The following is a 24498-nucleotide window of genomic DNA, read 5'->3' on the forward strand; positions in this document are numbered from 1 at the left end:
CCTAAGAAAATCTATTGTGATCTAATATAGTGTCACTCTCGTCATGTCCAGAAAAAACATTCCCCACACAATTGGATCAATAACTGCTGTAGAATGTCTAGACTAAATTAATTGGGTTGGTGCCTGTTAGGTTTTAGCCATTTAATCAGGAGTCTCAAACTGGCTCCGAAAAATCGATGCTTTCTCCTGTCCACTTCTAGCATGATAGTATGTCAGAAGTATTCTCTAGCATAGCCCAAGTTGAGATTCAGCTTTTATTTAAGTAATAATACACTTCATGATAGAATTAAGATAAATGGATCCAAAAGAGCATTTGAAATTTATCAATGGATTCATTTAACAAAACCAGCAAAATTGCCTGAGTTTTAGGATAACTAACATTCATGCTTTATCTGCTCCCTTGGTGTTATGGTATCTATAATTAAGGCCTCAGTCATTTGTCATCACTATTAATAATAAAAGATGACCACACAGAAACTTTCATGAATTTAGTGTAACTTTGTTCTAAAACCTTTCTAAAAATCACTATTCCAAAGTCCTAGGAGTATGCAGTGATAGGGAGGATTTTTTTTTTTTAGTCTTCTGCATGGTATGATTTCTAAATTTTTTCTCTAAAAGTAAATAAGACTTTATTATAAAATTTAAAAATAAAAATAAAAATATTACCTCAAAATGGAAAAATACAACCATATAGAATGTTTACAGTAGTGGCCTCTGAGTCACAGAATTATGGATATATTAATGTATTTTCATAAGTTGACTACATACATCACTTTTCTGTGTGTATGTGTTTTTCAGAAACAAAAATCGCCTTTTGTTTTTAAATCTGTTGTGAATAAAATACATTTCTATATAAGTGCAAACACTTGTAGCCAATGATTTCTGGAGAAAGTTTTATTCATGATAAACTAGTTATGGGATTTTATTTCAATTTTCTTTAAAAAATCACAGGATACTAAGAATATAATGTTTGATTTATTTTAAATATGAAATAGCTATATTTTGAGAAAAGCTGCTAATATATTGCAAGGGAACCTTGGTTAAACACTGGAAAGTCATTGTTTACAATCAGATACTGTCCCTATAGAGGAGAACCTAGAGGCATTTTTGTCTTGGCTCAAAAAAGAAAATAAGAAAAGTGGAGGTGAAACTTTCTAGGTCCTCACACTTGCACAAGTTGTTGAATATTTGGAAGGCAAGGTTCAATGTGAATAAAAACATAAAAATAAGCCAGGCGCGGTGATGCACGCCTATAATCAGCATGGGAGGCCGAGTCAGGAGGATCACAACAAGTTCAAAGCCAATCTCAACAAAAGCAAGGCCCTAAGCAACTCAGTGAGAACCTGTCTCTCAATAAAATATAAAATAGGGCTGGGGATGTGGTTCAGTGGTTGAGTGCCTCTGAGTTCAACCTCTGGTACAAAAAAAAGAACATAAAAATATCAATAATAAGTTCAAGTGATTAAGTCTGTAATACACTAAATCAGATATATACATATTTATGCATAAATATAGTTATATACATATTTTCTTGGAGAGATGAAAATTGAAGGTATGAATGGAAGAAAAACCTAATTGAGAAAACTATATTCATTAACTCAGGTTTTAAACTAGGAAACATTTATCCTAATTATTTTCAAGATTAACATAGTTGTGCAGCTTGTCTGGAAATAGCTTCCCAATGCCTACAAGGGAATGCAGTAACTGCTTTGCATACATATCCTATCTATTATGGCCCCACTGATTTCTCTAATGACATTTCTTGCCATTTTGCCACCCTTTCATTATGGAACACTCTATCAATAGGTATCTATTATACAACTCCATATCTTCCCCCAGCTCTAAATTCCTTTTTCCAATTTATCCACCTGGAAAACCTCCACAAATCTCCCTCACCCCAGGTAGGAGTCATCTTTTACCTCATGCACCTTTTCCCAACCCTACCAGATGAGCACCACTCATTCCTTGGTGTTAATTACATTGTGTTTTCACAGCATTTAGCATTTCCATGGTACTCTATTGTGATTATAATTTTGCTTATATATTTTCCTCAGCAGGTGAGCATTTTTCACAATAAAGATAATGATACAGTTTGATTTTCTTTATTGAGTTTAGGAGAAACTCACTGACAGTTTTCCATAAGTAAGTTAAGATCCTTATTCTGGGACAAGAGAGAAACACATTTCAGGGGTTTTATGTGCCTATTTTAGTAAATGCCTTGTAAGAGAGAAGAAAACAAAAGGAGGTTATGTTTATTGAACATTTCTAGCTGGTTAGGAATGCTTAAAAGATTGAATTTTTTTTTCATTTCTTTAGTAATGCTTGTTTGTTCCAATATTATTGAAGTATCCTTCATGAAAACATACAAAGGCCCAGGGCATACTTGTGTTAGAAGCACTGAAGTTGAACATAACCAAGATATACTTCTTACTAAAAGTAAGTCTAAAGAAAAGTTGAATCTCACTGGGAGGGCAAAAGGCAAAACAGAAGGAGCACTGTATCAGGAGCAAGGAACTCTGATTCTAGTCCTCATCTGCCATTCATCAGCAATAGCCCTTTGGTTGCTACACAGACAAATACAAATAGATATCATTTTTTGTCCAGCTATAACATTTTTCAAGAAGATCTACTTTTTGGTGTTTAATTACAAGGTGTAATGAGAAAAGGGCACCTTGTTCTTTATCATACAATACTCAGAATAAGATTGTGAGTTATTATCCTGAACACAAGATATCCAGATATTATTTTTACCAAAATCATTTTACCAAACTCAGTGAAAGGGATCAAGTTAATGTGGAAAAACATAGAACATGGGGAATCAGAGTGGAAACGAATATGGAGGAGCTCACCAAACAAAATAGAAATATGATAAGATTTCGTGTCCGATCCCATGGACTCTCATTCTGGCATGGTGTGAGGTGGACTGAGTTGTTAACATGAATGGGTACGATTTTAGGTAACATCACAGGCACTACTTTGCCTCTGATCTCTATGTGATCTTGATCGTGTCACTTCATAAGCTCTAAGCCACAATGTTTTGATCTGTTAAAATAATCCTGGTATTCCTCACAGGTTTGCTATGTCAAGTAAAATAACAGATGCAGAAATGTGCTCTCACTGTCATAATATTAATGTGGGACCAGCTTATTAAGTTACATTCCTCTGGCCATATGAACTCAGATGTATCCAGACAAAATCACGGCCCCATCATCTTTTGCACTTTGGGTTATCTGAATCACACCTAAGCCTGGACTTCTAAGGGCAAAATGGGATTAATAACATCTACCTCAGAGCATTATTTTGAGTACTTCTTAAGAAAATGTGTGTAAATATCCTTTGTGGACATTAAAAAATGAGTAGGAATCACACAAAAAAAGAAAACAGAGAATGATTTGGGTTTATAGTTGTACTTTCTTTGCTATTTTTATGAAATTCAATTAAAGGAATGAGAACCTTGTGAAATTATAATGCCTCTGGAATTTAAAATACTAAAGCAGAGTCTCGATCCAAATTCCTAATTAAGTTCTTGAACTTTAACACAAGAGGAAATAGCCTCAAGAACATACTGTCAGGGATGTTTACATAAACTAATCTACAATGACTCTTCTCTGATTTATACATCCCACAGATGTAGATGAGGGGAAATCGCAGGGTGATGCCTCAGCTCCCATCTATCAATTAATGAGCAATGATCACAGCTGAAAACCCCTGTTGCAGCTACAAAATGCAGTTTGGAGATTTTTCTTCTGCCACTGGAGACTTGATATTTGTGGTTGAGAAAATAAGGAAATAAAAGACTGCTAAGGAACCACGAAGCAACACAGAAATGATTCCCAGAGGAGTATATTATGTGTGTTGGTTTAGTACCATATCCATATTTTATAAGAGTTAAGGTGGAGCGGATGCCTCTGAGAATTCTTATTGAAGATGTCTCAGAAATTACTGAAAGTCAGTCGTGTTTACAGTTTGCCTTCAAGTCTATCCTTTTAACTTATTCCCCCCACCCCAAAAGAAAGATGTTTGGGCTACAAAGTGTATCTTCTAGTAGATGTGCATTAAATATCTCTCATGAAGTTAGCGTGCCTGAGGGACTCGGGTATTCTTTTCCAGCTTAGTAAAAAGAAAATTAACATTAGACAAGTATAATCTGCTTGTTGGCCTCAATTAGCAAGTTCATCGGCTCCACATTAAAGCAAACAATGGTGAAGAAGCATGAAGGATGGCTAGAAAATGAAGGAATTTGAGATGGCTTTAGTCTCCATCAGTTTCTAGTAAATCCCACTTGTTCTTGGCTTTCTTAGGCCTGCAATGCTTTTTATTTTTTCCTACTTACCAGGGGCTTGGTTTCATCTTCATCTTTGAAATAATAGAGCTGATCTCCCTTGAGCACAAACCAGCGGGTATGCCAGGTCTTGACAAAGCCTCCTTGCTTCCTCAGCCACCCACACTTTCTGGCGTTTTGCCGCCCTTGGCCTTGTTGGGGGTTCTCCGTGGAGTCATTGTTCTCCTCCATGATCAAGCTGATGGACTTTCCTGTTTGAGAAACACAATGAAAGGGAAAGACTAAGGTGCTGTGCTATATTCAATTCTTTCTTAAAACAGAAAGAAAGAAGAAAGAAAGAAAGAAAGAAAGAAAGAAAGAAAGAAAGAAAGAAGGAAGGAAGGAAGGAAGGAAGGAAGGAAGGAAGGAAGGAAGGAAGGAAGGAAGGAAGGAAAGGAAGGGAGGGAGGGAGGGAGGGAGGGAGGGAAAGAAAAGAAAAGAAAAGAAAAGAAAAGAAAAGAACCAAGGACCAATCAACTTACTGGCCAAATTTCTGGATGAAAACCACAGACCTGACAACAACATGCCCAGAGGCATCTTGGAAAGACCTTGCTATGCTTTCCTGCCTCCTTAAATGAGTTTGGCTGCTGAATGAGGAGAACCTCTTTTTCCTGAGTAGACTTAAGAATGGGAAAGTTCTAGAGGTAATGTGTAAAGAAGCAATTTATGAAAATGACCAACAAAAACATAATTCTTAAGATGGGGGCCTGTGTGTCTGGTGCCTGCTGACGGGGCCTGCCTGTGCGGGCCTGGGATTACCTGAGCAAGCTCTAGCTCCACATGTGTTAATGTTTAAAGAGATTTAAAAAAAAAAAAAAAAAAAAAAAAACCTCATTGGAAGACATTTGGTTTGCATATGTGAACATTTCTCAAGATGTATCCTCTTGAGAGTTTCTCTGGCTGGTTGGAAATTAGTGCAGCCAAAGAAGTTTGGGAGAAAACAAAAAAACAAAAACCCTGCCTGGTCACTTGTCCTTCCTTTACCCTACTCTCACCTTCAGCCTTCAGGAATGAGTGGGTACCCCCGCCCATGACATAGGGAAGAATATTCTAACGTGATATATGAAGAAGTGCAAGGCTGAATACTGTATACATAGCAAGAAAAGAAGCTAATTACAGGGAAAATATTAATCAACAGTTAGAAAGCTGAACCACCGCAGGAGGACTGGAGGAGGTGAGCTGACAGGAAGACCCAGGGATGTGTGGTTAGGAATTAAGACAGATTTTCCTGCCTCAAAGGCTTCCTCCAAATTCTTGTGAAGGTTTATTTTTAAAAAATTTATTCAGGAAGTGAGACATGCACTTTCTCTCTTAGGTCATCTTCTTTTTTGTCCTGGTAATGGAGATTGAATCTAAGAATGCTCTACCACTGAACTATATACCCAGCCCTTTTTATTTGGAAACAAGTTCTCAGTAAGTTGCCCAGGTTGGCATCCAACTTTCAATCCTTCTGACTCATTCTCCTGAAATGCCGGGATTACAGCTGTGGACCCTTGTGCCCAGCTCACCCTTGTGTCTCTGACAAGGATACAATGATACAGTAAACTAATAAAACAGAATATTGCTGTTTGGAAATATTCACAAACAAAACCCCTATTTCATTATTTCTGATGGATTCCAGGAGACAAGCTACCTTTTTGACGGGTATTTATTTTTACCATTTTTTTAACCAATTTGTGTGTTCACAATCTTGGTGATAAACTTCATGCATTTTGTCGTCAGCCCTTGGTTATTAATGTTTTTTCCTTGAAGGGGCAGGTTAAACCTTCTGATATTGGTCAAAGCGTTTTTTAATGTAATCATGCCATTCCAGATTCAGCAATGAGGCAGAACTTTGGTTTAATTACTTTTTATTTTGATAATTTCACCCATCTTCTCAGTAGCTTTGCCTCCTCCTTTGACACACATTCCAATCTATCTCCTTCCTTGCTTTCAAAATCGTCTGTTCTCTGAACTCCTTTTAAACTTCAAGTAGGACACTGGACTGTTATCTGTCTTATTGATATCTACTTTTGTCCTTTTTTATACTGAAATGCTCTTCTAATTAACACCCCCCTATTTCTACAAAATATCATGAAATTCTCTGCTATATGGGGCATTCCCATGGCAGTAACCACTGACTGCAGGAAACAGCCTCTCCTCGTGTGTGTGCTGGTATGTCTGCAGATTGGATCATGCCTGATGTTTTAAGTTTGTTATGCCCTTAGGGCAAGAACTTTCATCTCTTTTCTTTCACAGTACTTGACCTAGTATAAAGAGCCAAGAAAACTCTGCTCTAAATGAACAATAAATGGTGTAATATAATTTAGATAATAAGCTTGCTTATTTAGACCACCCTAAATAATCTTCTTTTTTCTTCTCCTGGTATTTAAATTATTAAAATCTGTACAATGCATTTACTCACTACTTATTCTTGACCAAACATCATTATTTATAAAATTAAATAGGACCATAAAACAAATATTTTAATATATACACACATACACACACCCACACATCTTTATACACGTACATCTAGTATGCATTACAGAAAAACAAACTTTTGGAGGCCTCTTTTTTTCCCTTTCCTCTCAATTTCATGCTTTATATTAGGTTTAAAAAGTTCACTCAAAAATAATTCAAAGTAATTAGCAACTTACTATCAATCATATAGAAACACAAATGGCCAATTTCCCTTTTGTCTACTATTAATGCCATAGTGAAGAAAATGTGTGTACATTAGAATATGGTTTATGATTTTGCATGTTTCTGTTATTAATAAATCTGGCTGGAGCCAATAAAGCATTACTCATTGAAATCCTGGCTAAGCTACTTGTATTTTCATGACTTTATAATACATCAGAAAGTATTTTAATAATGCTAATTATAATGATTCATTAAAACAAATGAAAATAGATTCATCACATCCCTAAAGAAAAATAATGCCACAACTAGCTCTGGGTGAATAAATGTAACTTTTACAAAAATAACCATGATTTTTTATAGAGGATTCATGATATTTCTGGAGAAATTAAATGCTTCAAATTCTACCCTTCATCTTTAAAATAAGGATAATGAACTAGATCACTTATAACTTCATGGTCTCTTCTAGCACTCTGAAATCTATCATCTCTGAAATCCCACAACTGTAGGAACACCACGTATCCCCCATATTTGTCTGGTGTATGGTGAATTTCAATCTATGTTTGATGAAATAATCAATTTTACAATAGGTATAATGCCAGTCCAAAAGCAAACACGATCTCCTTCTGAAACAAGATCTACCAATCTTGATCTTAGGAAATGAGACTATGATACTGCCAGTTGCAAAAAAAAAAAAAAAAAGTGATAAGTTGAATCTTGATGTTCCCTTACCTTGAATATCACAACTATATATCCAAAATACAGTACCTCCAAAATGTCACAAATCTCTTCACTTGGCTTCATCTCCATTGCCACCCTATGGCACCATTTAATTTTTTAAGGAGACAATTCTGATATACTTTCAAGTGGTCTCTCTATTTCTGTACTTAACCACAAACACAAACATACAGGTACAAGCTCACACATATTTCCTTCTTCAAAGAGCAGCCAAAATAAGGTTTTAAAAATTCAGATGAGATAATGACTCTCTACATTTAAAATTTTTATTGCTTTCCCATTGTACTTATTTCAAAATCCAGAGTCTGAAAGGCTCTGAATCATCTGTAGCCTGTTTACTTCTCTAACCTAATTTTATACCACCTCCTTCCTGCTCCTCTACTCCACACACACATACATGCTTAACCACACCAGACTGTTTTCGGTTCTGGAGAGACCCAAGCTTCCTTAAGCTTTGATGCCTGATATTTGCTGATCTCTAGCCATAAACCACTATCTTGGGCTCTTTGAATGGTCTACCCCTTTCCATTAAAGTCTCAGCCTAAAATCTACCTTCTTCAGTAGGCCTTCATTAGTCACTCTGTGAATTAGTTCATCTCTCATTATTTTCTGTCCTGAATTGTATCCTCTGTTTTCCTCACACTTCCCTAAATTTCAAGTTCTTTACCTGTTTATTTTGTATTTTCAAATTTTTTATTTTTTGTCTATCACCCCATCAGAAGACCATAAGCTTCACAAGGTCAAGGACATGGTTTTTCACACTATAGTATCACCAGAGCTTTTAATAGTGTACTCAGTACACATCTACTCAATCAACACATGAAACTAGATAACAACCATAATAGAATTCCTAAAAGGAAATTTTTGAGGTTTCTTTCTAATATTATTAAATGCCTTAAAGAAAACTGTGTACTTTAAGAAATGTTTTTTTCCCCTCTGACATAGATTTCAGTTAGCATATTAAGTGTTCTTAAATACAATATTAAAATTATCAGACTTGGATAAACCTGAAATTGTCCTTTACAAAAAAATAATAATATTATTCAAACTTGTAGGCGTTTTTAGCCTTGTTAGTAAATGTACATACTCAATTTGGTTTAGCACTAAAACAAGTACCATTTATTCACTTAAAATCTCAGAGAATGATTCAACTGAATCTATACCAGGAAAATCCTCTCACTGTAGTCAGGGCATGGAAGCTGAGTAGTAGATGAGATTACAAAACAGAATTATCTTCTTCATTACCAAATGAACATAACAGTGACAATATAATAAAGATGTAAATGAGTGGCTACTCCAAAATGAAACAAAAATTAAATTGAGGAATTAATTTGTGTGGTCATATCACTCTGAATAAAAAGCCTTAATTTGGGCTATTATAACATACCATGGCTTAGAAAGTTCCCATCATTTGATGGGCTTGTAGCTTTGAATTATTTTTGAATGGTGGAAACCGGTTCCTGCATCTACTCATATGGTTCTTTTTTTTTTTTTTTTTTTTTTTTTTGCAACCAGAGACTAGAAATGCAACAGCATTGCATATACAATCAAAATAAAATATATGCTCCTAACAGAATCTTCTCACCTCAAAAGGCACACACTTCATTTCAACAAAGAATATTGCTGAATATTATAGGTCAGATGAATATAAATAAAATGCCTGACACCAAAGAGTTGCAAAACATTTAAATTTATATAGATTCAACTACACATGGTCAGCAAACACAAGAGATTAAGAAAGAAAGAGGGAACTAGAGCAGAAGAGAAGAAAGAGAGCAACTGAACTAGCAAAAGCAACTACACTTCGATGACTCCAAGCCACTCAATGAATGTATGCCCCCACAGTAGTGCCAAATGGAAGAAGTGCATCTGCAGACCTCTATCAGTGTCAATTCCCTGGCATCTGGAAGGATGAACATCTCACTGTGCAAATGTAGCCTTAGAGTTTGGGTGCACATGATTTCATGCCTCATGGCTCCTCAACACCAATTACTCAAGTTGTTCAATGTAAGAACAGTAATCTGTTTTTTGCTGGGGAAGAAAACAAAAACAAGCAATATTGGTAGAATATTGCGATTTATGAGAGATTTATAGGACTGGAGTAATTTGGATCACATCCTATAGTCACTTTCTGTGACAGCATTAGAATCCATTAGAATCAAACTTCTTTGTAAGATATGATTCCTCTGTATGCACTGTTAAACTACAGTCAATATTCTTCTGAATTCTCTTTCTTATTAAACAAATAAACGCTTTGTTTTCTAGCTGTTGCTAACATGATGGTTTTCAAACATTCTATTGGCTGTATTCCTAAATGCTAGTATATATCTTTTCTATCTAGAAGGATTCACATTATGAACACAAAGAATAAGACAGCACGTGCATGCACATATATGTGCCTATACATGCAGGTATATGGTAGGTGTGGGTCTACATGCATTGTGTGTGTTCTCCCTAGAGAACAAAATCCTTAAAGGCAAAATATTTGCTGATATTTTTTCTCATCTTTAAAATATTAAGTGCCATGGCACTGGAAAGCATGTAAGTATATGTCTACAGATCCTGATATTCTTTCATGAAGCAAAGAACATAAAACAACTTCACCACACAGTGTTCATTAAGCAAGCTGCTTGTGCTAGTAATATAGTCAATCTGTAAAATTAAGGGTTATTTTTATTCTTTCCTAAAACATTTCTCCAACAACTGTAATGGTACATCAAATTTAGAACATCAAATTCTTTTAGTATTCTAAATATTGAAATAATTTCAGGATAAAGTAACACTAGTAGTATTTTTCTCATCTGAGTCACTCCATGCTTGACATACAACAGCCATTCCTCTACTTCAGCTCAGCTATGGATGTTGAATGTGAATGGTGAATCCTACCAAACCTCTCTACATTTTCTAACTTCATCTGAATTGTCCCTGGATGCCCCCACCCTCACCTCCTAACCCTCACTATCTAAGGCAGAAGTTGGTGCCCTATGTGGAACTCTTTCCTGATACTATGGACTGGATGATTTTGTCCCCACCCCCAATTTATTAGTTGAAATCCTAATCTCCAATGTAATGACATTTTGAAGTGAAACTTTGGGGAGGAAATTAGCATTAGAAGTCATGAGGGTGGAGCCCTGATCTGATGAGATTAATGCCCTTAAAAGAAGAGATACAAGAATTTGCTTACTCTTTCTCTGTGTCTGTGAAAATAAGAGGACTTTCAAGCACATAGTGAGTTAGTGACCACCTGTACCAACCAAGAGAAGAGGCTTCAGAATGAAATGTTCCCGGCCAGAACTTTGACTTTGGACTTCAGCCTCCAGAACTGTTAAAAATTTGTTTCCAGAAGTATGGTGATTCCTCAGAAAACTTGGAATGGAATCACCTTTTGACCCAGGTATCCCACTCCTTAGTTTATACACAAAGGACTTAAAATCAGCATACTATAGTGACACAGCCACATCAATATTCATAGCAGCTCAATTCACAATAGCTAAGCTATGGAACCCACATAGGTGCCCTATGTGGTATATATACACAATGGAATATTACTCAGCCAAAAAGAGGATTGAAATTATGGCATTTTCTGAATGTTTTCTTTGATATAAGGAGGCTGATTCATAGTGAGATAGGGAGTGAGAACATGGGAGGAATAGACTAACTCTAGATAGGGCAGAGGGGTTGAGGGGAAGGGAGGAGGCATGGGGTTACTAATGATGGTGGAATGTGATGATCATTATTATCCAAAGTATAGGTATGAAGACATGAATTGGTGTGAATATACTATGTATACAAAGAAATATGAAAAATTGTGCTCTATATGGGTTATAAGAATTGTAATATATTCTGCTGTCGTATTTAAATAAAAAAAAACATTGCAAAAAAGAAAAAGAAATTATGGCATTTTCTAGTAAATGGATGGCACTGGAATCTATCATGCTAAGTGAAGTAAGCCAATCCCAGAAAACCAAAGGCCAAATATTCTCTCTGATATACAGATGCTGATTCACAATAGGCAGTGGGGAGGGAAGTGTGGAGGTTCACTTGGATTGGACAAGGGAAAATGGGGGGAAGTGTAGGGTGATGGAAATGGGAAAAATAGTAGAATCAAACATAGCTTTCCTATGTTCATATGTGAATACACAATCAGCATAACTCCACATCATGTACAATCACAAGAATGGGAAGTTATACTCTATGTATGTATGATATGTCAAAATAAATTCTACTGTCACGTATAACTAAAAAGAACAAAAAAATACAAAAAATAAGAAAAGAAAATAAAGAAATAAATAAGTTTTTATTAGTTAAGCCACCCAGTCTATAGACTCCTAAGCAGAATAACCAGAAGGTGTGTATGTTAACTGATCAGGACTCACAGCCTAGACTATTTTTCTTGGACACTGACTTCACTAAAGGGGAGTCTTTTGGGAAATTCTCTGTCACCTACTTCTTCCAAAATCCTTAGCCAAGGGCTAACTGGAAAAGGGGTACAAAAGGTAGTCAGGATCCTTGAATTATGAAAGACTAAATCTGTGCTACAATTTGTGCTCCAGAGTTATTCCACTAGATTAGGCCAAAGCTGGTTTACACTTAACTTTATTTCCCTGTCCTATGCTAATTCCCTCATTTCCATTCTTCTGAGAGCTTCCTAGTAAATTACTTGAACAATTCTCCCTCAAGTACTGGCCTTCGATGATGATTCCAAGTTGCAGGTGCCTCCACTTTTAGTACCCTCACTTTCCTTCCTAATGGTAATAGTTCAACATTGAGCTTAATGCCACTTTTTTCTTACCAAATATGACAAGACTAACTGTTGCCTTCAAGTTTCTATCCATTTTCCAAGTCCCAATAAAGCCACCCTTAATACTCAGCTTCTCAGGTGTGGGGAAGCCAAGAATAAGTAGAGTAAATTTGTCAATATAATCTCCTAGCTTATGGAAGGATGAAAGCAAAAGTGTAGCAGGACCATGCAACAAGGCAGAACAAGTATGAATGAGAGAAATGCAAATGAACGATGAAAGTGGAGGTGGAGACAGAATAGGTGAGAGTAAGGGAAAAATATTTCCATCATGAAAGTCTATACCTCTATGTTCTCTCCTGAGTCAGATATTAAATTCTGTATGCTTTGATTTGAATTTGCTTTGATTGTGTCACTCAAAGTTTCATGTGCTAGAAACTTGGTCTCCAGTGTGGTGGTGTTAGGAGGTAGTAAAACCTTTAAGAGGTAAGTCCTAGTGGGAGGTAATTAGACCATTAGGAATGTCATCTATGGAAAAAATTCACAAACGTCTCCAGAGACCTTGAAATTCCTACAAGAGCAAGTGGTTGTAAAAAATTCAAACCTGGCTCCTGAATCTCCTTGGATTGTAATGTCTTGTGCTCTCTTCTGCTCCCACCAATGTTATGTCGTTTACTACAAAGTTCTCACCTGAGGCCAAACCAATGGGGCCACCAGATCTTGGACTTTCAGCCTACATCACCATGAGCTAAATAAATCTCTTTTCTTTACAATATCTAACCTCAAGAATTTTTTTTTTTTGTTTTTAGAAAAGAAAGTCAATATAATGTGGGTATATGGTTAAAACTTGAACAAAATCATGTATCTCTCTCCCCCACTCACACTAGTGCAAGTGCACATGTACACACACACACTCATTATAGCTTTACAGTTTAATGAATATTCTGGAAAAAAAAATCATACAAATACAGACTCAACACATCTCTTTCCTTTACTGATACTATTCTACTTTCTCTCTGAATCCATTTTTACCACAATAATATTATACATTTTTTCCACAATAGCAGAACTCATTTTATAAAGCAAATCAGGTCATGGTACTACAATGCTTAAAGATCTCCAATGATTACTCCTTTATATAAGAGTTAAATCTGAATTATTTGTCATGGTCTAGAATACCCAGTATGATCCCTGCCTACCTTTGCCAGCATGCTACCCCTGCATTTTTTAATTCATTCAATCTATATTTCATATTGTAGACTTCAATATTTCCACATTCATTTAGTAAGAAATCAAAATGACTTAATGGGACCAACCATACAAAAAGAAACCAATCTTAAGTATTTGCTATGTTTTTGTTGTATAGGTAATGCCTCATATTTGTAGAGAGAATCTGTTCCTTTTGAAAGAGGTTTTGAAGAAGGTATTTTAACATATACTTCAAAGTGTTTCCAATCACCACATCACTATCTGAAGCATAAGTGAAAAGAACAGCTATTGTAATTTCCAATGCTGATAAATTGAGTAGAACAAAATCAAATTAAAACAAAGACTTGACATTGATAGGATTAATAAAGAATTGGCAGATTTTGTCAATTGTACTGTTGCTCTTCAGGGTCATGGAAGACATCATCAGTTAATCGCCCTGGTGCTCACACCCCTGATGCCCTCTCACTATGACACTCTAGGCAGAATCAGTCAATCAATCACACATGGAAAGGAAAGGAAGACTTGGTTATTTCAGTTCTGTAAACAAACCAAGAACTAAAGATCTCCCTTAAATGTCAAATCAAAACTCAGGTATTCCTCAAAAGGAATGCCATTTGAAATGATAACAGAAGAGAAAGCCAATATCTTTTCATGGCAAGAACTAATCATTTCATGAAAGCTTGAAGATGCCAAATATCATTGCATGCTGTAGGGCCACAGGAAAACAAAGAAAAACTGGAAGCAAATAAAAGGAAATAGGAATTGGATATTCCTTATTCTATGTTATTTAATTTAATTTAAGATTAGACTCTTTGAAATCATATCAGAAACCTGATTTTCTAAACATCTCATGTTTTAAGCGCTTGTATGGCCCTCTCCGCTCTCACCCAGAACAATCATTTTTGAAAAGTTGTTTCAAACAAAGGAGGGTTTCCACTCCCAAATTTGAAAAGTAATGAATTATGCTACCCAAAGGAAGAGATAGCAGGAGAACAATAAAGAAAAGCTTTAGCACATTGTGGGGAGAATGGAGAGAAGAAAGGCAAAGTCTGTGGGATGCTGAGATGGTCATGCCCAACTGGGGAAAACCACCTCAGCTGGGTCCTCTTCTCATAATCGGCAAACGGCCTTTGCGTCTATCATTGATATAACCCCTCCATCTCTGTCCCCTGATGGTCATATTTTTAAGCTTAGATAAAAGCTTTTATGAAGCACTACTTTCAATATCTGCTACATTCAGAGAGTCCAACTAAGAAAATCAAATGTTGTCGATTACATTATCATTTCAAGCCTGTGTGTGGGACCAGATTTTATTTGACCACAGTTAAAAGAAAATACAAGTGGGTAACTTTGAGATAGTCATTTGTCTAGAATGAACTTTCAGGTTCTCTCCTTCAAATGAAAGCCCTGAGGCAATTAATGATTTCCAATAAGGACTGCTTCTTCTTTGTCAATTAATCCTGTGGGTTGAACAGCATCAGGGTTGCTTTATAAGCCCAGGAAAATTACTACTCTCCCTAAGTATATAAATCTTGTCCTAATCACTGAACCACAGTTACTCTCCCAGTTGTTTATTATATTGAGGTACTGACAATACAACTTTTTCATTAGAATTTGAAGATGGTAGGGAGATGATGTCAAAGTGGGAAAAAAAAGAATCTGACTGCTGTTCTACTTTATTCAGCATTATTCACATTATGGTGGACTTTGATGAGTTAAACTGTGGCCTTTGCTGAGATCCCCTTATTGAACATAGTTTTAGTGCTTTAAAATAATTAATTCACACTTTAGCTTTAGGTGACAAAAAAAATTGCCTTTACACATGAATACAATTAATGAACAGAGTTCAGTGAAAATCCTATATATTAAAAACAACATTTTAAAAAATTAGGTAGTTTGGTGGCACATGTATTATTTGTGATGTCCAGAGCTTTGGGACATCACAAATGTCCCCTTCTCCCGCATGCCATATTGTTATAGATGGTACCACTATACCACTGCTGTAGTAATAGACCTGGACTTGATTATTCACATGACCTGAGCTCAACAGTAGAAGTGACTGGCCCAGGGAATGAGCATGTGACTTAAGAAGGGCCCTGTAACCCTTCCCTTTTGATGGTTATAGAAAGATGGGGGAAGATATACATCAAGATTGACAGCATACATCTTCCCTGCCCTACAGAGCAAAGCTGTCTACAGACTGAAGCAGTGTAGACAGAGGCAGGTATGGGAGAAGAATAGAGAGAGCCTTGGAATATGGATCCAAGTTCTGGCCCCTGAAGTTCTGATCCCTGTGTAACTTTCTTGGATCTTCTAAGATACATGTTATTCTTCTCAGAAAAGTGAATAAATAAATCTTCTTTTGCTCAACCAAGTTTGAGTTGGTTTCAATAATGTGTTATGCAAAATATTCTTTTATTGTGAAAAAAAACACTGAAAATATTTCTGAAATTTTTCCTTCAAAATGATAAAAAAATATATGTTTAAAACACACAGAGTTTTCCTTACCTTGTATCACACACAAAAATTAATTTAAGAGAGATCTAAAACCTAAATTTGAAAATTAAACCTCTTCTAAGAAAACACAGAGGAATAAATTCATAATCTGGGAAAGTGAATGTTTTTAGAAAGGATAAGCAAAGTAATAACATGAAAATTATAATAAATACTTTGTTAAAAGTTCCTTCTCTTTGAAAGACATCATTAAGAAAATGATTAGGCAAGTCAGAGACTGTCAGAAAACACTTATAAAGCAAATCTGCAGGGGCTGGAGTTGTGGCTCAGTGGTAAGAGAACTTGCCTAGCATGTGTGAGACCCTGGGTCCAATTCCCAGAACCATATATAAATAAATGAATAAAATAGAGGTCCATCAACATCTAAAAAAATTTTTTGAAAACCATATCTACAAAAGATTTATATGAATAAGATACAAAGAACTCCTACAACTCAAGAAAATAAAAGACAAAAATCTCAATTTGGAAAATAGGAAGATTTGAATAGGTACTTCAGAATAGGAGGTATACAAAAGTCCAATGATCTCATGGTAAAAGTCCCAACATCATTAGATATCAAATAAATGCATATTGAAACCACTTTGAGATGCCATTTCACACACATTTGAATGGCTATAGTTAAAAATACTCACAACACAAAATGTTGGTGAGAATATGGAACAACTAGAATTTTTATACATTCTGGCAGAAGTATACATGGTACAATCACTTTGATACAATTTTTAGCAATTTTGTATAAAGTTAAATATGTTCCTACTTATGACTTAGTAATTCTTAGATGCTTAAGAAAAATGGAATCCATAAGCTCACAAGAAAATTTGTATGGAAATGTTGATATTACTTGGTTTTATTTATTTATATTAGCTTCAAACAGAAAAAAAAAATGAAACCCACTGAAATGTGTATTGAAAGCATGATCCCCAGTTCAGCAAAGTTCAGAGGTGGGGTGTTTAAGCAATGATCGAATAATGAGGACTGTGACATCATAAATGGATTAATCCATTTGATGAATTGGTAGCTGGAAAGGCTACTTGGATGTGGGATCTAGTAGTAGGGAGTAGGTTACTGGAGGAATGCCTCCAGAGGGTTTTGTTTGTCTCTGGCCATTCTCTCTCTTTCTCCTTCCATTCTGCCATGAGTGGAGCAGCTTCCCTCTACCACACCCTTCTGCCATGATATTCTGTCTCACCTCAGAGCCATGGAGCCAGCTAACTGTAGACAAAAACCTTTGAAACAATGAGCCAAAATAAATGTTTCCATTTCTAAGTTAGTTTTGTCAAGTATTTGGGACACAGTGAAGAAAAGCTGACTAATACATCTAACAACAGTTAAATAGACAAATTATGGTCTAAGTAGGCAGTGGACTACTCCCCAGCAATTAAAAAGAAACTACATATCTATATGTATCAGTATATATATACTTTATTATTTGTTCTTTTTAGATATACATGACAGTAGAATGTATTTTGGCAAATTATATATACATGGAATATAACTTATTCTAATTAGGATCTTCTTCTTGTACATGACTCAGAGTTACCCTGGTCATGTGTGCAAATGCAAGGATAGGAAAGTTATGTCCAATTAATTCTACTGCCCTTCCTTTTCCCCTCGCCCTTCCTTCCCTTTCATTCCCCTCTGTCTAATCCAATGGACTTCTATTCTTCCCCTCCCCTGACATTCCCTTGTTGTGGGTTAGCATCCACATATCAAAGAGAACATACGGCCCTTCATTTTCTGGGATTTACTTATTTCACTTAGCAGAATGTTTCTCTGTGTGTGTGTGTGTGTGTGTGTGTGTGTGTGTGTATTTGATAGTTATAAAATGTGTAAGTCAAATTAATAGACCATTGAGGGATATATATATATATATATATATATATATATATATATATATATATATATATATCGAGAGAGAGAGAGAGAGACAGAGAGAGAGAGAGAGAGAGAGAGAGACATTGATGAATATCATATAAAGAGTAAAAGAAACCAGATTCAAAACATCCACTAACCAATTCCATTCACATGAAGTCTAGAATAGGCAAAACTAGTCTACAGTGATAGGAATGAAGAAGTGGCTGCTTTTGAGGGTGGATATTGACTGTAAAAAGGGGCACAAGGAAAATTTTCTTTGATGATGGAAATGTCTTCTATCTTGATGAGATATGAGTTACATATTGTAGAGGCACTTGTCTAAACTCATGAACTATACACTTGATATCTGTGTTTCTTTAGTCAAATGTTCAAAAGCCCCATCTAAAATATTGAACTCTAATTAGTAGGTTTACTCTTTGCTGTGGTGTGGGTTAGCAATGTACGATGCCATTCTGCATAAGAGACTTGATCATCCACAGATTTTGGTATCCATGGGGGATTCTGGAATAAATCCCTCATGGATATTGAGGGATGACTGCAAATGCTGTCTGTGTATGTGTGTGTGCATACTCATTTAATGTTCACAATAACTCCATGAAGTATATGCCATTATTGTTAGCACTTTACAGATGGAGAAAGTAGGTACAGTCCTACTACAAATAAGTGGTTGTTCCAAGCAAAATATATATATATATATATATATATATATATATATATATATATATATATACACACACACACACAAAATGAACTCTTGTGTAGAATAGTCTAGTGCATTCAAAGGATCTATAAGAAAAGGTAAACATAGTTATCAACTATTTATTCTTTAGGACAAAATCTGATATCAGGATTTTCATCTATCTATATGTATATGCATGCATATTATAGATAAATAGATATAGAGATACACACACATACACATCCATGTTATACATAGCCTCATGTTCTCAATGTATCACTGATGTATGCTTATTTATTTATTTTCATATATTTCATTTTGAGTTTTTACTTTTAACATTCTTAGACTCAGAAGATCCTTCCGTATGAAATTTTTGCCTTATTGACTTTTCTCTGTTCCCTTCAGCAGCTTGGAAACAGGTCAAGGAGTTCAGAGCTGGCTTTTGCCTGTTCTTTGCAGAAGCCAGCAAACAAAGCATAGCCAAGCTGCAGCACACTTGATATTCTCAATTCAGTGGGGGGAGAGGAGAATAAGGCTCATGTGCTTGGTCTTTATGAAGAGAAAATCCTCAGTGAAAGTGACAAATTCATGTTTGCCTTATAAACAAAGAAACTATAGAGCACTGTGTCATTTTCGTTGGGAAAGTAGAAAGATATAAGTCCTAAGAATTTCATTATACTATGACTAATGTGTGTTCACTCGCTCTAGATGTCAATATCTGTAGTCACCTGTTAAGCTCAGGTAGGCCTCCCGTAGATGCTAGGAAATTACTCATGTAAACCCCAAGCTCAGCTTTCTTGGACTGAGGAAAAATAAAATGCTGAACAAAAGCAAAGGTGTTTTTAAATGGCAATAGAATTGTCTAAGAAAGATGAAAGATGGGGAGCTATGACAATAACAATTAGAATCCAGCATATTTTAATCTGTCTGAGAAGTTGCCTTGTTAAAATAATAATCATACACACAGGTAGTTTCTCATACATTCCAAATGCATCTGACAAAAACCCTTTAAAAGTAGAGCTGAGAACTCCACTCAAGAGAGAATCCACGAGGCTAAATTGGCTTGCTAAAGGCATAAGCCTAACAAGTATCTGAGAAGGGATGCAAAAGCACATCTTTTGACTCTTGATTCTGAAGGTTTTTTTTTTCTTATAGAACTACACTGCTTCATGGTTAAGCCTTGTATAGACCACTGCCTTACACTTTCTAGGATTAAAAAAAGAAAGAAAGAAAAAACCAAAGGAATGAATAAAGAAACAACAGAGCAAAGAGAAAGCACTTTATATATCAAAATTTAAATTGTTATAAAATGTGTAAGTCAAATTAATAGACCATTGAGGGAATACTCTAACTGGTCTATTAATTCGACTTACACATTTTATAACAATTTAAATAAGTATATAAGTAAGCACTTTAAGTGAATATTGTAATAGTACTTACTTTCCATAGAGTTGCTTTAGGATTTCAACAATATAAATATTACATGGAGGTATTAAATGAAGGGCCATTTGCAAAAGTTCAACTACCAGCCCAACTTAAATTACAACCTTAGAGTAAAACAAAAAATGAAACATTTTAAGGAATGTTTAAAAAAATTCTGTTTGCCAGTCTGGGGTTATGAAATGTAACACTCAGATGAATCAACTGTAAAGTATGGTAATGTTTTCTAATACAACATAGCAATTTCTGCTTAGTTTAAAAAATAATCATACCATCAAACTTAGAATAAACACAATTAAGATTTGCTTTGAGGTTCAGAAAACTCTTGGAATCTTGTAATATTATAAAATCAGTTTTTAGTTGTTTCATCATTAACAGGATGCTAAATAACCCACATTCAATTTCCCAGCTATGCCAACAGTTGATGATATTCTTCCTGTGCCCACAACCAACACATTCCTTTATTCCGTCCTCACCATTCCTTCCACCTGACCACCATTTTTCTCCTCTCACTGCTACCTGTTTCCTTTATACCAAAATGATGACTTCATTCCCTTCACCCAGTTTCAAAGTTTCAAATGACACACTTCTTAGTGCTAATGCCAGAATAGTTATTCTCAAATATTAATTTAATGTAGTGCAACTGCATATTACATGACGTTCAAACTTAGCCTCATTTCAAGGTGGCCAAAGTAGCCTCCCAATGTCTTATGATCCATGACTCCCGCCACATGAAGCAGTCATCCAAATTTATCCCCTCAATTCAACTTTAACCTGCAGAGCTCATTCTTACTTCATCCTTCTTGGAACCTACAACAACTAAATCATTATCCACATCATCAGCATCAGCATCAAGGGTAAGCAGTTAAATATGCTGATCACAGCATCAAGATGTTCATCTTATAGGCAAGAGTTCTGTCTTGCTGATTCCTGAGAAAAAAATTAGCCAAATAATATTCTTGGTAGATGTGCAGAAAGGTTGGTAACACTAAATTATTAAAGATATTTAAATTGGCCTCTGAGTATTCTTTCTTGTCCTCTGTTGTTTGAAAACCATTACATTAGATTTTAAAATTTTTATTGGTGTTTATTTATAAATGCCAATATGTGAGCATGTCAAGGAGTTATCACAAATTTGTACTCTTTAGAAGAAATTCTCCTAAACACCAAATTGTTTTGATGCATATTAATTTTAAAAATATGGTGAGTTGAATAACACACGAAAATTCGTGATAGTCATAGTAACATTATTTTCCATATCATAAGCTTAATTAAATGACTCCTTTTGGAACACAGTATATTTTGAATCTTCACAATGAAAAGAGTAGAAAAATATTTCAAACTTAAAAGTAGCAAAGATTTTTTTTTCTATTTTCTTTTCACTGAATCAACTTAAATTTAGTGAAACTGTCTAGTGTCTGTTGGGTGGCAATCAACTAGCAAAGCCTAAAGAGCAAAAGTTACAAATTAAGTTTGCATTTAACAATAATAGAATTTCAAACACTTTCTTCTCATTATATGTTTTAGTATGATTCTTTCTGATTTATTTTATAGATCATGGCTCTTTATTTTATCAAACAATATTTCCATGTTAACTAAGATAATAAGTTTATTTATATTAAAATTATTTTAAATAAGTACCATGGTAGATTTAAATAAGACTATAAAATGGTTTTGTAGGAGTACAATTAAATTGTGAGTTTTTTTTTTTTACTTTTTCTTACATTTTATTATGTTTTCTGCTATTTTTCTAGTGAAGACTTGGAAAGAAGAAAAAAAATTCTTATATTTGTAAAATGGAACATACAGGAAAACATTTTATCTTCATTCTTAACAAAAATACTGTTGTGTGGATATAGCATTGCTATATAGATAAAATAAATGTCTCTGCTTCAGATCTTTCAGATTGTGCCAAGTTCTATATTCAGGGACTCATTTTGTAAGTAAACCCATATTTTAAAATAATAATATTTTATTATATATTTACCACTTATATATCCCAATGATTATTGGGATATATAAATTATTGGGATATATTATTCACAAATTCAATGATCATACAGGTTAAATATCATTAGCTGTAATGTGGGAAAAGTGGAAGCAGAAATATTGGCATAAGCCATTTAGATCCAAAGGCCATTAATAATGTAAAGTACATTATAGTGCCAATAAGTATAATACTGGTACTTTATCATTCAATATCAACTTTCTATTATAGGCCCAGAAACTACTGATAACTTATATAAAACATTAATTGTGCCAGGTGCAGTAGCACATTCCTATGATCCTAGTGGTTCAGGAGGCTGAGGCAGGAGGATCAAAAACCTCAGGAACTTAGACTCTAAGCAACTTATTGAGACTCTTTCTTGACATAAAAAATAAAAAGGGCTGGAGATATGACTCAGTGGTTAAGTGCCCAGGGGTTCAATTCCTGCTTCCCCTCAAGCAGAACAAAGCATTAATTGTGGAATTTATTTCAATAACTGAATTAGAACCTACATTTATATACTGGTATCATGCTACAAAAGACTTCCAGTTATGTTATCTACACTTTCAAATATAAAAAATCACAAAGCTATAACAAATTCGTAGATTTCAATGAGGAGGATGGGGATGTAGTTCAGCGGTTGAGCATGTACCCAGTGCACTGGGTTCCATCCTTAGCACCAACAAAACAAAACCCTACAGAGTTCAGCTAGGTTTACTGTTTCCTGGTAGGAGTGTTTGCTAAAGTTAACAAGTCATGGTAAAAGAGTTCAAAATATTTTTAGGCCAGTAATTCAATTACAAGTCAATAAATGCATCAAGATACATTTCTACTAAGGGGAGATAGACTCAATGGATAGGGCTTTACTGATCATCTTCTGTCTTAAAGATGGTCACCTAGCGGTCATCACATTCCATAAGTATAATTGTTTCCTGGAACAGCCTCCTGATTAGGCTGTACCCTATCAAATTGCTGTCATCAAATAGATTTGACCTGCAAAAAGGACACTATCATGATTTAACACAATGAAAGCCAAACTAGTAAAAGTAATCAACATAGAACTGCAGTGCACTCAAAATACATTGTTCCTCCAATTGCCTTTCAGAGATAGGTTTATTTACACAAAAGATAGAAATGTTCTACTTCTTTTCTTGACCCCTGAAAATAAAACTATTGAATAAATATTTTAGGTCTCAGCATTAAATTACCTGTTTCCTAACTCATTTTATACCTCAAAGTCCTTGAAGAAGAAACTTCTGAGAATGACAGTCGGCTCTGCATATCCCCTTAGTAATTACCAAAGTGAAACATGAATTGCTTTTCTTCCAAGGTGGTATGAATAATCAGATTTTGCTTAGATTTCTAAATTCGATTCCCAGATATTATCTTCCCTAAATCATCAAACCATCTTTCAAGCTTTGTATGCATATACACCTTTAAAAAAGTACCCTTCCATCAAAAGTCAGGGGGTTGAGGGTACTCAGATACCAAACACAAATAAAATGTTTGGAGTTTATTAAGTGACTTATCCACCAAAAAAATGGGCTTTCTTTTTGTACATTATAATGACAATGTATAAGCCTCCCAATTTTCAAAGCATGATTAGTCTGTAGGAACAAAACTTCAATAATTATAATATTTTCCCTCAGTGATATGCTGGTTCATATATATGTACACGTCTACACACACACACACACACACACATACACACACACACACACACACTCTAGCTTATACTTCCAAAATTAGCAAGAAAAACATTATGTTTTCCCTATAGGACTCTCTTGTCTCTGGTTGAACTGTTTTTTTTTCCTCACATCCTTTCATACTGAACACCTGTTTTTCTAGTGCTTAAAATAAAGACCTTCTACCTGGGACCAGAGTCAATAATCAAAAAAGAAAAGAAAAAAATATTGAAGTGTAAATGGCTGGGCGCAGAAGGGAGACCTTGCATCAATAATTGATCTTTTTTTTTTTTTTCTAATTGTCTTAGGTCTGAGCTTTATCTTACCAACCAGCTGGGAAAATTTTCAAGGTCAAGGATTGAGTTTTATAATCTTGTCATGTATAACCCAGAATTGAACATAAAGTAGTTGCTCAATAGGTGCAGTTTCATTGATTGAACCGTGAATGGTTAGGAGACTGAAAAAAATAAAATACTGGTTGATATAGAGCATCTAATGCAGTGTTATATTTCCTTCCCTGGATTAATTTTTGCTTGATTAAATTGGGAAAAACAATGAAGACCTTTCTTACTATTCTAAGTCCTAGCTTGGAATACCAAGTTCTCCCATTTTGTTCATAGCAGAGATGCAACAAATTCTTGTGACTTTGAATATGGATTTTTGAGGAAGAACTACACAAAATTACATATG

General features: G+C 35.0%; 1 protein-coding gene across 3 annotated transcripts in view; it reads right to left on the reverse strand.

Annotated features, from left to right (window-relative positions):
• Window positions 1-24498, reverse strand: part of Arhgap24 (Rho GTPase activating protein 24) — a 747975-nt gene that overhangs the window by 385513 nt on the left and 337964 nt on the right. For all 3 annotated transcript variants that reach the window (XM_058583413.1, XM_046457583.2, XM_046457584.2), the window contains exon 2: window positions 4334-4533. In XM_058583413.1, the coding sequence (XP_058439396.1) occupies window positions 4334-4513 (180 nt within the window). In that variant the 5' untranslated portion in view covers window positions 4514-4533. The remainder of the gene's footprint in view (window positions 1-4333; window positions 4534-24498) is intronic.

Source organism: Marmota monax, unplaced genomic scaffold (assembly GCF_021218885.2).
Source record: "Marmota monax isolate L192 unplaced genomic scaffold, Marmota_monax_Labrador192_F-V1.1 WCK01_AAM20220418_F8-fsc00128, whole genome shotgun sequence".
In the NCBI taxonomy this organism is placed as follows: domain Eukaryota; kingdom Metazoa; phylum Chordata; class Mammalia; order Rodentia; family Sciuridae; genus Marmota; species Marmota monax.